General features: G+C 35.1%; 1 protein-coding gene across 1 annotated transcript in view; it reads left to right on the top strand.

Moving 5' to 3' along the window:
• The window catches only part of VIRMA (vir like m6A methyltransferase associated), a 55,499-nt gene that overhangs the window by 18,191 nt on the left and 22,374 nt on the right, over positions 1–14,934 (top strand). Inside the window, exons 6-11 of the mRNA XM_033126168.1 lie at positions 1,475–1,597; positions 4,332–4,604; positions 5,863–7,003; positions 8,087–8,578; positions 9,483–9,637; positions 12,817–12,899. Of these exons, the coding sequence (XP_032982059.1) occupies positions 1,475–1,597; positions 4,332–4,604; positions 5,863–7,003; positions 8,087–8,578; positions 9,483–9,637; positions 12,817–12,899 (2,267 nt within the window). The remainder of the gene's footprint in view (positions 1–1,474; positions 1,598–4,331; positions 4,605–5,862; positions 7,004–8,086; positions 8,579–9,482; positions 9,638–12,816; positions 12,900–14,934) is intronic.

The following is a 14,934-nucleotide window of genomic DNA, read 5'->3' as shown; positions in this document are numbered from 1 at the left end:
TTCATCTCTAGAATAAATCCCAGTTGATCATGGTGTGTGATCCTTTTAATGCATTGTTAAATTTGTTTTACTAATACTTTTTTGAAGATTTTTGCACTTATATTTGTCATTGATATTGGCTTGTAATTTTCTTTCCTTCTGACATACTTGTCTGGTTTTGGTATCAGGGTAATGCTGGCCCCGTAAAATGAGTTTGGAAGGGTTTCCTCGTCTTCTATTATTTGGAAGAGTTTGAGAAGTGTTGGTATGAATTCTTGAATATTTGGTAGTGAAGCCATCTGGTCCTGGACTTTTGTTTATCGGGAGGTGTTTCATTACTGATTCAATCTCTTACTAGTAATTGGTCTGTTCGGATTTTCTGTTTCATCATATTTCAGTCTTGGTGAGTTGTTGTTAATAGGAATTTATCCCTTCTAGGTTGTTCAGTTTGTTGGCATATAATTTTTCATAGTATTCTCTTAGGATCCTTTGTATTTCTGTGGTCAGTTGTAACATTTCCTCCTTTATTTCTGATTTTATTCATTTGAAATCTCTGTCTTTTTTTCTTAATGAGTCTTGGTAAAGGGTTGTCCATTTTGTTTATTTTTTTCAAAGAACCAGGTCTTAGTTTCATCGATCTTTTCCACTGTCTATAGTTTTATAATAGCTACTCTAAATTTTGTTAAATTTACTGAGTTGTTTTAAAATTGACATTTAAGCTTATGCATTGTTTATGTATGTATGTTTTTAACTTATATTGATATAATTACAGCTTTATAAAAAGTTGCAAAGAAATGTACTGGGAAGTTCTCTGTATTCTTCCCTAGCTTCCTCCAGTGTTAACATCTTTTACAACTATAGTACAATATCAAAACAAGAAAATTAGCATTGGTACAATCTGTAGAGCTTGTTCAGATTTCACCAGTTATACATGCACTCATCATGTGTTTGTATTTGTGTGTGTGTGTGTGTGTGTGTGTGTTTCTGTATGCAATATTATGTCATGTCTAGCCTTTCATAACTACCACCACTATCAAGATACTTGATTGTACCATCACAAGATTCCCTGAAGTTCATCCGCTTTAAAGCATGTATCAATAGTTTGTTCTTTTTTGTTGCTGAATAGTATTACATAGTATGAATGTATCATAATTTATTTAACTGTTCAATCATTGAAGGGCATTTGGTTTTCAGTTTTTGACTTGCAAATAAAGCTGTTAGGAGCATTTGTGTACATCTTCCTGTAGGAAAATAAGTTCATTTCTCTGGGATAATGCTCAAGGGTATATACAGTATATTTTGGTATGTGGGAAGTCAGAAATTCTAACTTTTCCTAATATCAGTAAATTAGCAAAATTTCTCTTAGACATCAGAAGGAAAAGTTAATAAATCCTAAAGATAAAAAACTCAAATGATGAACAGTAGTTTTGTCATGTATTCATTTCTCTATACTTTAATAATTTGAAAGTTCTTTTGTTGTCTAATAAAACTCTAGCTGATGGGGAGAAAGAAGATCAGTTTAATGGAAGCCCTCCAAGACCACAGCCAAGGGGACCAAGAACTCCACCAGGACCCCCTCCACCTGATGATGATGAAGATGATCCCATGCCTTTGCCAGGTACAAATAAAATCAGTGCTATTTTTTTAACCCCCTTGATAATGTTAATAGTGCTTTTTTAAAGAAAGAAAATTAAATGCTGAAAGAAAATTGATGAATGCTACTCTCTTTCATCCTGTGCAGTATTTCCTTGTTGTTTTCTGTTGGCAGGTGAACTTGTTTAAAAAAAAAAAAATCAGTTAAGTCATTTGAAGCTACATCAACATTGCTTTGAAAATAAAGGGTTAATGTGCTATAGTGGTACGTACAGAAGAGAACTAGTAAAAACAAGCAGTGTGTATTAGGAGAGATAAAAGTCTGCATAGTTCCTTAATAAATAAAAAAAAGGACTAGTTTATGGTATTAGAAAATAAAATAGTGTATTTTGTTAACTTGGACAGCGTAAAGTTGTGCAGTATATACTCAATATTTTTTAAAGGCAAGCTTTTTTAAAAAAAGTGTAAGCTAAATCATTCAAAAATGTCATCACGTAATTACAGTATCCAATCCTGCTGCCTTATGTTATTTAAGCCATTAAAATAATCTGTGCTTTGAGGACCTGAATAGACATTTCTCCAAAAAGGGCATAGAGATGGCCAAAAGATGCTCAACATCACTAATCATATGGGAAATGCAAATTTAAACCACAATGAGATATCACCTCACACCTGTTGAATGGTTATCATCCGTAAATCAACAAGCGTTGGTGAGGTTGTGGAAAAATGGGAACCCTTGTGCACTGTTAGTGGGATTGTAAATTGGTACAGCCACTATGGAAAAACAGTATGGAGGTTCCTCAGAAAATTAAAAATAGAACTACCATATGACCCAACAGTTCCACCTCTGGGTATTTAGCTGAGGAAATCCAAAAACATTAATTTGAAAGATATGTGTACCCCCATGTTCATTTGCAGCATTATTTACAATAGCCAAGATACGGAAGCAACCTACTTGCCCATCAGTAGGCGGATGGATAAAGAAGTAGTGGTACATATATATACGAAGGAGTATTAGTCAACCAAAAAAAAGAACGAAATCTTTTTTTTTTTTAAAGTTTATTGAGGCGACAATTGTTAGTAAAGTTACGTTGGTTTCGGGTGTACAATTCTGTAATACATCATCTATTTATCACATTGTGTGTTCACCACGGAGTCAGTTCTCCTTCCATCACCATATATCTGATCCCTTTTACCCTCATCTACCACCCCCCACCCTCTTACTCTCTCGTAACCACTAAACTATTGTCTGTGTCTGTGAGTTTTTGTTTCTTCATTTGTCTGTCTTGTTCCTTTGTTTTCAGTTTTATATACCACATATCAGTGAAATCACATGGTTCTCGACCTTCTGTCTGACTTATTTTGCTTTCCATAATAATCTCACGATTCATGCATGTTGTCGCAAATGGCATTATTTCATCTTCTTTTATGGCAGAATAGTATTCCGTTGTGTATATATACCACCTCTTCTTTATCCAGTCTTTATCCAAAGAATACTTTGGTTTCCATGTTTTGTCCGCTGTAAATAAAGCTGCAATGAACATAGAAGCACATACATCTTCATGGTTAAGTGTTTTCATATGTTTTGGGTAGATACCCAGGAGAGGGATTGCTGGGTCGTGTGGTAATTCTATTCATAATTTTTTGAGGAACCTCCACACTGCCTTCCATAGAGGCTGCACCAATCTGCATTCCCACCAACAGTGTATGAGGGTTCTTTTTTCTCCAGAGCCTCTCCAACACTTATTATTTGTTTTGTTGATGATAGCCGTTCTAACTGGTGTGAGGTGATATCTCATTGTGGTTTTCATTTGCATTTCTCTGATGATTAGTGATGTTGAGCATTTTTCGTATGTCTATTAGTTATTTGTATATCGTCTTTGGAGAAATGTCTGTTCAGGTCCTCTGCCCATTTTTTAATTGGATTGTTTGTTTTTTGTTGTTGAGTTGTATGAGTTCCTTATGTATTTTGGATATTAGCCCCTTATCAGAGGTGTTGTTTGCAAAAATCTTCTTCCTTTTTGTTGGTTGCCTCTTTATTTTGTCGATGGTTTTTTTTGTTGTGTAGAAGCTTTTTAGTTGGTATTGTCCCATTCATTTATTTTAGCTTTTACTTCCCTTGCCTTTGAAGTCAGATTCATAAAATCTTCTTTGAACCCAAGGTCCATAAGTTTAGTACCTATGTTTTCTTCTATGCAGTTTATTGTTTCAGGTCTTATGTTTAGGTCTTTGATCCATTTTGAGTTAATTTTGGTACACGGTGACAAATAGCAGTCTAGTTTCAAGGAATGAAATCTTAACATTTGTGACAACATGGATGGACCTAGAGGTTGTACTAAGTGAAATAAATATGACAGAGAAAGACAAATACCATATGACTTTACTTATATGTGGAATCTGAAAAAAAGCAAAATAAATGAACAAACAAACAAACTCATAGATACAGAGAACAAATTGATGGTCAACAGATGGGAGGAAGTTGGGGGATGGGTGAAAAAGGTGAAGGGATTACAGTGTACTAATTCCCAGTTATAAAAACAGTCATGTGGATGTTAAGTACAGCATAGGAAATATAGTCAATAGTATTGTAATAACCATGTGTGATGTCAGATGGGTACTAGACATATCAGGGTGAGCCCTTTGTTAGGTATATAAATGTCTAATCATTGTACACCTGCAACTAATGTAATATTATATATTAACCTTAATTGAAAAGTAAATTTGAAAAGTAATCTGTGCCTTAAATCTCAATTTTTCAGGGTCTGGTGACAAGGAAGAGGATGCTCCGCATAGAGAAGATTACTTTGAGCCCATTTCTCCTGATCGGAATTCTGTTCCCCAGGAAGGTCAGTATTCTGATGAAGGAGAAGTAGAAGAGGAACAGCAGGAAGAAGGTGATGATGATGAAGATGACGTGGATGGAGAGGACGAAGAGGATGAGGATGAGGATGATCGACATACAGTAGATAGTATCCCTGACGAAGAAGAGGAAGATGAAGAGGAAGAAGGTGAAGAAGATGAAGAAGGTGAAGGTGGGTTCCATTAGCTAGGACTTACTGGTTTTAAGTGCTAGAAGCTAATTTGATGTAGCTTTGAGCTATGCAAAAAAATTTATAATAAAGATAGGCCTTCAAGAAATCCAAGAGTTAAAAAAAAGAAAAGAAAAGAAAAAAAAAGAAACCCAAGAGTTGGAATGTAATTAGGTCTCAAGACTTGGCTAGAAATGGAATTTCCATGTTTGCTTTATGTTGCTATTTTTTCTGTCAACTGACTTGTTTCTGTGTTCACCTCACAGCTTTAATCTTTTCCTTTATACCAACCAGCTGACCTGGCTGTATCTCAGTTCTATTTCCAATTTCCTGGGAGAGAGATTCTCTTTAGCTTACTGTGGTATCAGCTGCCTCTTGATATCATCAGATTGGCCAGGGAAGCAGAGTCATACAGCAAATACATGGTGACTAGGATTTGGTGAGCTGTTTTCAGAGTAAGGAGTGGTGTAGTAAACTGGGTAGCATTCCTAAAGATGTCCGCTACCTAGCTATTTGAGCAAAAAGCGACGTTATTTTTAGAAATTCAGGGGGGAAAATATCAACACAGGGATATGTGATAGTATGATGCACTCCTTTCATTAGGTTTTGCTTCCTTTGGAAGCAAAAAAGAGATTTTCAAACTATTTGACTCTTAATTTGTCCAAGAAATGCTATATAATTTTAAAGCATTTAGGCAAAATGACAGAAAATCTGCCTTGGTTTTTTCTAAAATAGTGTAGGTGAGGGTCATTCTACCTGAGAGGGAAGGTCATTTCAGTATCCCAGGGGCCCTTTTACAAAATATAAATAATTAGGTTGAGTGCTAATTTTTTAGCTTCCTCCATTGCCAGATTATCAAATAATCGTTTTTAGATTCATTATATTTAACTGGCAAGTAATAGTTAGATGTCAGGGAGGCTCTTTTCTTAATCCGAGAACCTTTTTGTAGAGAAGATGAGAGAATAAGATTAGTTAATTTCTAATCTTATTTCTGTGCGGAAAAGATGCCTATAGCATAGTAAAGTGTAAAGCTGAACAGTTACAATAGAAGACTTTGCTTATGAAGGTTTTCTTTATTTTATTAGAAATTATAAGTGTTGGTAATTGTTTTTAAGATGTTGGGGTAGAAGTTAATTTTGTTGAGGAAATAATTAATTCTTATTTTTTGCCATACTATTAAATAAACTTTTTAGATTAAACAATTTTTTTTGCATTAAACAACAATCATGTAATAATTGAATATTATCAACCTAATTTTCAGGGGATGATGGTTATGAACAAATTTCCAGTGATGAAGACGGAATTGCTGACTTGGAACGTGAAACATTTAAGTATCCAAACTTTGATGTTGAATACACTGCTGAAGACTTAGCTTCAGTTCCTCCTATGACATATGATCCATATGACAGGGAGCTTGTACCACTTTTATACTTCAGCTGTCCATACAAGACTACTTTTGAAGTTGAAATCAGTAGAATGAAGGATCAAGGTCCAGATAAAGAAAATTCAGGGGCAGTAGAAGCCTCAGTGAAGTTAACTGAACTGTTAGATTTGTATCGGGAAGATAGAGGTGCAAAATGGGTAACAGCTTTAGAAGAAATTCCAAGTTTGATAATAAAAGGATTAAGTTATTTGCAATTGAAAAGCACAAAACAAGACTCTCTTGTCCAGTTGGTTGACTGGACCATGCAAGCTTTAAATTTACAAGTAGCTCTTCGTCAACCCATTGCCTTAAATGTCCGACAGCTCAAAGCTGGGACCAAATTAGTGTCCTCACTAGCAGAGTGTGGAACTCAAGGAGTCATGGGACTCCTACAAGCAGGAGTGATCAATGGATTATTTGAGCTCCTATTTGCTGATCATGTCTCATCTTCCCTTAAGTTAAATGCTTTTAAAGCTTTGGATAGTGTCATTAGTATAACAGAAGGAATGGAAGCTTTTTTAAGAGTTAGGCAGAGTGAAAAAAGTGGCTATCAAAAACTTCTGGAGCTCATACTTTTAGATCAGACTGTGAGGGTTGTCACTGCTGGTTCAGCTATCCTTCAGAAGTGCCATTTCTATGAAATTTTGTCAGAGATTAAAAGACTTGGTGACCATTTAGCAGAGAAGACTTCATCTGTTCCTAACCACAGTGAACCTGATCATGACACAGATACTGGACTTGAAAGAACAAACCCAGAATATGAAAATGAGGTAGAGGCTTCAATGGAGATGGATCTTTTGGAATCCTCAAATATAAGTGAAGGGGAAATAGAAAAGCTTATTAACCTCCTAGAAGAAGTTTTCCATTTAATGGAAACTGCACCTCATACAATGATCCAACCTCCTGTTAAGTCTTTCCCAACAATGGCACGTATTACTGGACCTCCAGAGAGGGATGACCCATATCCTGTTCTCTTTAGGTAAGACATTTTTGGTTTTGGGAAATCTATTTCACAAAATCATTGGAGGCAGTTTTATGTGGTTGATTTTGTTATCAACCACATAAATAGATAATGCGTATCTGTGTAAGGATACTTGATATTTCTAAATAGTTGAGAAACAGAAGTATGTTATTGTGGGTTAACTATATTTTGTTAGTATTTAAAGTAATAATAGCAACTTAAAGATAATCAACGGCAATGCTTATATAAGCATGTCTGAGCAAGAATAAATGAGAAACTGCTGAGTTGCTTCTAGGAAGGTGGTACAAGAGGATGGCATAGGAAGGAGAAAGGTTTTCCGTATGAACCTCTTTGTACCTTAATCCCTGTAATACACTATAAGTTAAACTTACATTTTACTAAATTAATTTTACAGTCCTGGTTAAGGATATCTTTAAGGTTGAATCAGCACTTGTTTCTGCTATCTAACTTTCTAGTTATTTGTTGATACAATTTTGCCATTATTGGAAATCAGCACCCACAGTAGATAATTTTTTTATTTTGTTTAAATTTTTGAGACTTTACTTGGCATTTTTGCCTGTAAATAATTTTCTGCTAAAACTATGCTAAAAATGGTTCTTGGATTTGATGAAAGAGTGCTGTGTATGGTACTATTAACTAGTCAAATACTGAAATTAATAATTTGAAATTTTTTTCCTCTGGAGGTACTAATTCAGATATACTAACTGCCTAGACTAAATCTGAATATGCTGTATATTTTTTACAGTATATGTCCTATGTTTTTCCTAGATACACTAATTCATATATGCCATGGGTAAGTTAGGAACATGGTGAAGAAGAAGCATTTGATAAGTAGCCAGGGAAGAATTTAAAGTCAGGGTTGATCCCGGAAAGAGAAAATTTGTCAACAATTATTTATTCATTATCTGTCAAATGCTAGCTAGGAAAAAGCCTCACAGAAATTTCACTTTTGTTTGGTGGAGAGTCGATTTGTTATTTACATTGTTTTTAGTTAAAGCAGTATACTGGCCATTAAAATTTTTACCTCTTCTGTCTAATGACTATTTTGTAGACTTAACACATCAATTCATTTTTTTACAGGTATCTTCACAGTCACCACTTCTTGGAGTTGGTTACCTTGCTTTTGTCAATTCCAGTAACAAGTGCCCACCCTGGTGTGCTGCAAGCCACAAAAGATGTCTTAAAGTTTCTTGCACAGTCACAAAAGGGTCTTCTATTTTTTATGTCAGAATATGAAGCAACAAATTTGTTGATCCGAGCTCTGTGTCATCTTTATGATCAAGATGAAGAGGAAGGTCTTCAATCTGATGGTGTTATTGATGATGCATTTGCCTTGTGGCTACAAGACTCAACTCAGACATTGCAGTGTATTACAGAACTCTTCAGCCATTTTCAGCGTTGTACAGCCAGTGAAGAAACTGACCATTCAGATCTCTTGGGAACGCTTCACAATCTTTATTTGATTACTTTTAATCCTGTGGGAAGATCAGCTGTTGGCCATGTTTTCAGTCTTGAGAAAAATCTCCAAAGTCTTATTACTCTAATGGAGTACTATTCCAAAGAAGCCTTAGGGTAATTTTTCTACTTCTTAAATTTTCTATTATGTGGGAAAACTACATCACTAATGGGCTAGTTTCTTAAAAAGAAGGTGTTGCTTTGAAAGTAAAAACTATAATTGTATTTTTGCATAACACAGTTTATTAATTTACGCATTAGAATAACAGAAATCTGAAATACAAGATGTGGCTGTAAAGCAATGAAGTGGATCTTTTAGCAGTTTCTTCCAGTTTCCCGATGGTGTTGACAAAGATTGCAGCTGTAGTACTCCTGCTAATTTGTGTGGAGGGGAATCCTAAGACACAGGATTATGTCCCTTAAGAGTGATGAGAACTGGTGCTATCTTTTGCCCTCTAAACTATTCATGGTGCTCTGGTTTCAGAAGTGCTTTGACTGTGGGGAGAATTGAAAATGATAATAATTTTCAAGAGCTTGTCCAGTAGGGCAGAAGGTTTTAGCATATGAGAAGAGAAACATGCTTGTTCTTCCTGGAATGTGTCATACAAAGCAATGGCATCCAGGTAACTGGCCTCACAATGGAGTCTTGATATGACTCCTTGAGTGACGGGTCTTTTAGGGAGCTTACGAAAGGCACACAACAGTGGTTTCTATGTGTTGCTGTATCTTCACAGTTCTTTAGCAGAAGACTGAATGATGATGGCAGTAGATTGATTCATCACACTTTCCTATTTATCCAAAGTGGACAAACATTTTAAAGGAGAACAATGAAGTGTACTTCGTAATCTTTCATTGCTAGCAAAGTATACTTGTTAATATTTCATTGTTCTTGTGATCTTATTTCTTAATAGAATTTCACTTTCCATTGTTCTCTTTAAAACCAAGTAGGAAAAAAATGTTTAAAATTGTTCCTGAAAAATTGTTTTTGTACCAAAAACTTTAAAACCTTATTTTGTTTCAGTGATTCCAAGTCTAAGAAGTCAGTAGCTTATAATTATGCATGCATACTTATTTTGGTGGTGGTTCAGTCTTCCAGTGATGTCCAAATGCTAGAACAGCATGCACCATCTCTCTTGAAGCTTTGTAAAGCAGATGAAAATAATGCTAAATTGCAAGGTATGGTACTTGAAGTTATTTTAAGTATTTATGATATGTGAAGGAAAAACCCTTTGAATATCTGTAATTAGTACTTTATCATGTTTTGTTACACCTAGTAATACTCTGTTTTTAACTCCCTGAAAGGTACCTTTTATGTAGGTATTTCATAATGGTGTTCTTAAAAAGATTTTTAGGAAATTGTTGAAAGTATCTTTTTTTCTGAAAAGTCATGGAAATTGGTGGTTGGTTGAAATTCCTAATCAAAATGGAAGAAGTAGTTTAAAGATGAACTCTAAAGTTCAGTTTTGTGTATAGTTTGCATGTATGTGTATTTTCTGTATATGTATTTCTAAGTACAACTTAGAAGTCCTTCATTTGTGGTTAATTAATGTGCTATCCTTAAAAGTGAAGAATAATGAATATGAGCATTATATTCTAAAGTATATAAATATGTTGAATGAAGTTTATGGAAAACCTGTGTGGGCAGTCTTGAAAAGTTTAAGCTATATCTAACTATAATTTTTTTTATTTTATTTTGGTTCTTGGCTTTTTGACCTTACCAAGTAGAAAATTTGATAACATTGAGTAAATATTATAAATAGCATGTGGCTTCTTTTTAATCCTAAATTTTATATGTGATACTACCAGTAAAAGTTGAATAGTAAATTCAACTTCCATACTGGAAATAGATTTTTTTTTCTGAAGTATGCCTTTATAAAAGGAGGGCACACGTATTCTTCAAAGGTATTAATAATACTTTACTATATATTCTGAGCGATGGGCACACTTGTATTTGTCTATTATTCCTTATATTTTTCATTTGAGCAATATATTCTGTATATGAAAGTGTTAATTTAAAAATACGTAGGAAGAATACTTATGAGGTGTAATCAAACAATATGGTGAATGTTTAAATTAAAAAAAATTATTACAGTAAAAGACACATTGCCATTAATCCCCCTCAGATACTACCCATCGCTTCAAACACACTTACCCTATTATTCTTGCCACTTTCTGAAGCAGTTCTGGAAGTCCTCTTCCGTGAGTGTCTTTAGTGGCACTGTCGTGGTTGCCTCATTCTGAATTGATTCCAGACGTTTAACTTTCATGGTCATTTTGACTTTGGGGAAGAACCAGAAGTCACACAGTGCCAGATCTGGTGACTGAGGTAGATGAGGACACACTGTAATGTTTTTTTTTTTTTTTTTTTTTTAAGATTTTATTGGGGAAGGGGAACAGGACTTTATTGGGGAACAGTGTGTACTTCCAGGACTTTTTTCCAAGTCAAGTTGTTGTCCTTTCAGTCTTAGTTGTGGAGGGCGCAGCTCAGCTCCAGGTCCAGTTGCCGTTGCTAGTTGCAGGGGGCACAGCCCACCATCCTTTGCGGGAGTCGAACCGGCAACCTTGTGGTTGAGAAGACGCACTCCAACCAACTGAGCCATCCAGGAGCTCAGTGGCAGCTCAGCTCAAGGTGCCGTGTTCAATCTTAGTTGCAGGGGGCGCTGCCCACTATCCCTTGCAGGACTTGAGGAATCAAACTGGCAACCTTGTGGTTGAGAGCCCGAGCTCCAACCAACTGACCATCCGGGAGGCAGCTCAGCTCAAGGTGCCGTATTCAAGTTTAGTTGCAGGCGGTGGAGCCCACCATTCCTTGCGGGACTCGAGGAATTGAACTGGCAACCTTGTGGTTGAGAGCCCACTGGCCCATCTGGGAATCGAACTGGCAGCCTTCGGAGTTAGGAGCATGGAGCTTTAACCACCTGAGCCACCGGCCGGCCCCCTGTAATGTTTTTATTTGACAGAAATTGCCATACCAGAAGCGATGTGTGACATGGAACATTGTCATGATGGAGGATGATTTACAACACACTTTAAAACACACCTTCTCTCAACCATAGCTCACACCTAACAGACTGTGCCAAACAAGGTGAAACTTGTCACACACTGTTACTAAGGTTGACACGCAGCTTCCTGTATTGAAGATCCTGCCTTTCTGTTGGATGGCACTCGGCAAGAAATTTACTGTATTTCTTGATCACACGGAAAGGCTCTGTGTCCCGCATTGCTTCTGATACGGCAGTCTCTGTCAAATAAAAACATTACAGTGTGTCCTCACCCACCTTATTCATCAGATCTGGCACCGTGCAACTTCTGGCTCTTCCCCAAAGTCAAAATGACCATGAAAGGTAAATGTTTTGAGTCAATTCGGGACATCGAGGCAGCCATGACAGTGCAACTAAAGACACTCATGGAAGAGGACTTCTAGAACTGCTTCAGAAAGTGGCCAGACCGACGGGATAAGTGTGTTCGAAGCGAGGGGTAGTATATTGAGGCACATTATGGCAATGTGCCTTTTACTGTGCCTTTTATTTAAACATGCACCATTTTTGTTTTGATTACACCTTGTAGGTATACACAGTGGTAATCTTCATGGAGAAGTGTACAACCAAGACATGACTACTACTTTCAGTTTCCTTTAGTCTTCCTATCACGTGTCTGGAACTGGTATATCACTTTTTATATTAGAATGCTTTTTGATAAAACATTTGGTCTGATGTATAAGTGTTGTGCCATAGCCTCTAGATGAGAATTTTGAGTTCAGTTGTGGTAAATGGTATATTTCATTTGTGTTTGTTTTGTAAACAAAGTTTGCTGTTATTTTGGGGTGATGGTGTACTTTTAATTTTATAAAGGCAAACTAGGAAAATGACAATTTAAAATTCATGCTAAGGGAAAAAGCACTCAGTAAATGTTCCCCCATAGATTTTTGATCCTTTTAGAAATTAAATACATTTTGTGTAGTTTTTTTAGTGTGTGAAGATAATCACAGCATTAGGTGAATAAACACTGTGTTATTAGTTTATAGGCAGTCAACTGTATAAAAAATTTTTTTTCATGCTGCAAAAAAATTCAGTTTACTTAAATGGTCCTGTTTAAACATGTAAATATTTAAGTTTTCAGAAACCAAATACTAAAAGTGGTCACTTCTTATTTCTAAACCAGTATAGTAGGGCCTTTATGTTTCATTTTAAAGCTTGTTTGAAGAATTAGACGTAAGTTCATCCCTATGGGAAATTTAGGTTATTTAAATCAATGTAGATCTGATAATGTTTTTCTTTGGAAAAGAACACCTTTACTTCCTTTGTTATAAAGGCTTTTATTTTAAAATATTATGAGTTACTCTTTTTGTTTTTAAGAACTTGGCAAGTGGCTTGAACCTCTGAAAAACCTTAGATTTGAAATTAACTGCATCCCAAACCTGATTGAGTATGTTAAACAGGTGAGTAAAAGTTAAAAGTGCCTGATTTTATGATGTGTATGGTAGTATATAGTAATATTGAATTAAATCACTTATGTAGATAATGCAGTAATTGTTAGGTGTACTACCTGATTTATTAGATTTTTGTGGGTACAGATTGATACATGGATGTAGATGGGTGTGTGATTGTATATGTACATGAACATACGTTTACACAATCCTGTGTACTGTAAGGCTTTCCATTACCACATTCAATCCTATTTTTCCTGTCAAATTGGATAATATCATCTAACATTTTGATGACGTTTACAAAAGTTAAATACCATAATAATGTAACATGTAATTGTTTCAGTTAAACTTGAGTGAAAAGAATTTCCCTCAGAATTTTTAAGTGAAAATTGATGGAGTCAATTCCAGATAATTGCAGTGGGGGCTAGTTCAATTTTTGTTAATTTGGGATGGTCAAATCTGCAATTGAAGTAATTTATGAAAGTTGAAAATCATAAAATTCAGTATTGCAATTGAAATAATATTACAGTAATTCATAATATATTACAGTAAGTCATAGTGAAAAATTCATTAAAATCATTGTACATTGTTAGTTTGGGAAGTTTTAAAATTTTTTTATTGCTCCTTAGTTAGTACAGTGTGCTAGCATAGGAAGAAGGGCTAAAAGCGCTCATAGATGTGTAAAAAGTTTTAAGCTAAGGGCAGAATTGACCTTGAATTGTCTCTTTCATTTAACAGATGAACTATGTGTAGATGGGAGGGGTGCGAGAGTATGTGTAAACCATCTTGTTCTTGGAGTTGAAAAGTTTGTTATTAAAGTAATGTATGTAGTATATTGTTTAATCTGTTGCTATTCTGACTCAAACAAAGTACTGTTTGGGTTTATCTGCTTCAGAGTTATCTTCACTAGCTTGTCTGCCCTTCTCTTTTTATTACTTCATCTCTCCTGGGATTACATTTACCTCCTAGGATGCCATCATATTCTTCTGTGTTCCTTACGTGCCACAGCTGACAGCTATAGCTTTTTATTATATTCAATCTTTAATTTAGCACAAATACAGTAATGTCCTTTAAATTTAGATGGTCATGTATGCAGGATACTTGTGGATGGGCAGGAGAATATATAAGGTGTCTAGTAAATATCAGATGTCTTGGGTAAAAGTAACCAATAAGACATTCAGTTCTAGAAATTCAAATTACATGCTGTAATTAAAAGAGTTTTGATTTTTATGTAAGTTGTTACCCATTAATTGTGGTTATTGTAAGTGACTCATTCCAAGAGTTACTAACCACAGTTGATTTAAGACGGAAACTTTACTCTGTGGCTCCCTGCTGCCTTATGTAATTTGTGGAATTATTGAAAGGCAGCAAGGGAGAAATTAGAGGAAAAGATAATCTAAGGTATGAAACTATGGGGGGAGAGGAATTATATTTTTAACTTTCTCCTCTGAGGTTTAGAAGCTGAAATAGTAACATTTTAAAATGTTATTTCTTAGAAGGTATTTTAACCATCTATACACTGCTCTGTAGAAACTACAGAAACAAAGCAATTTAAACATAACTGTTGTTGTCTAACCACTGTGCTATACACCTGAAATTAATAAAGTGTAAAAAAAAATAAAAGAAAATGGTTGAAATGAAAAAAAGTAAAAAATAAATAAACATAATTGTTGCCAGGAAACATAGCATGGGCAGGTGCTAAGGACATAGGCAACTGTATTTCTTTTTCCTCTAACCATGCCCCAACTGGCCATCATAACTAGATTCCTGTGGTATCTGCATTTTAAAAAATCTATGTTGTGTGGTGCTAAAGCATTTCCTGTTGCTTCTTCAGTTTTGAAAGAGGTTTAGCACCTACAGGGCTCTGTAAAATCAGAGTCATTTTTGGGAGATAGAATGTGTATAAAGAGTATACAAAAAGGAGCTATTTTAAATTCTTAATACAAAGTCTCATACATTTCTGTATGTTACCTTTGTTTTAGTACTTTTTAATATACTTGTACTTTGCAATTATTCATTTTATTTACATAATATCATATATGGTAAG

Source organism: Rhinolophus ferrumequinum, chromosome 14 (genome assembly GCF_004115265.2).
Source record: "Rhinolophus ferrumequinum isolate MPI-CBG mRhiFer1 chromosome 14, mRhiFer1_v1.p, whole genome shotgun sequence".
NCBI classification, from domain to species: Eukaryota; Metazoa; Chordata; class Mammalia; order Chiroptera; family Rhinolophidae; genus Rhinolophus; species Rhinolophus ferrumequinum.
This window is presented reverse-complemented; position numbering and strand designations above follow the sequence as displayed.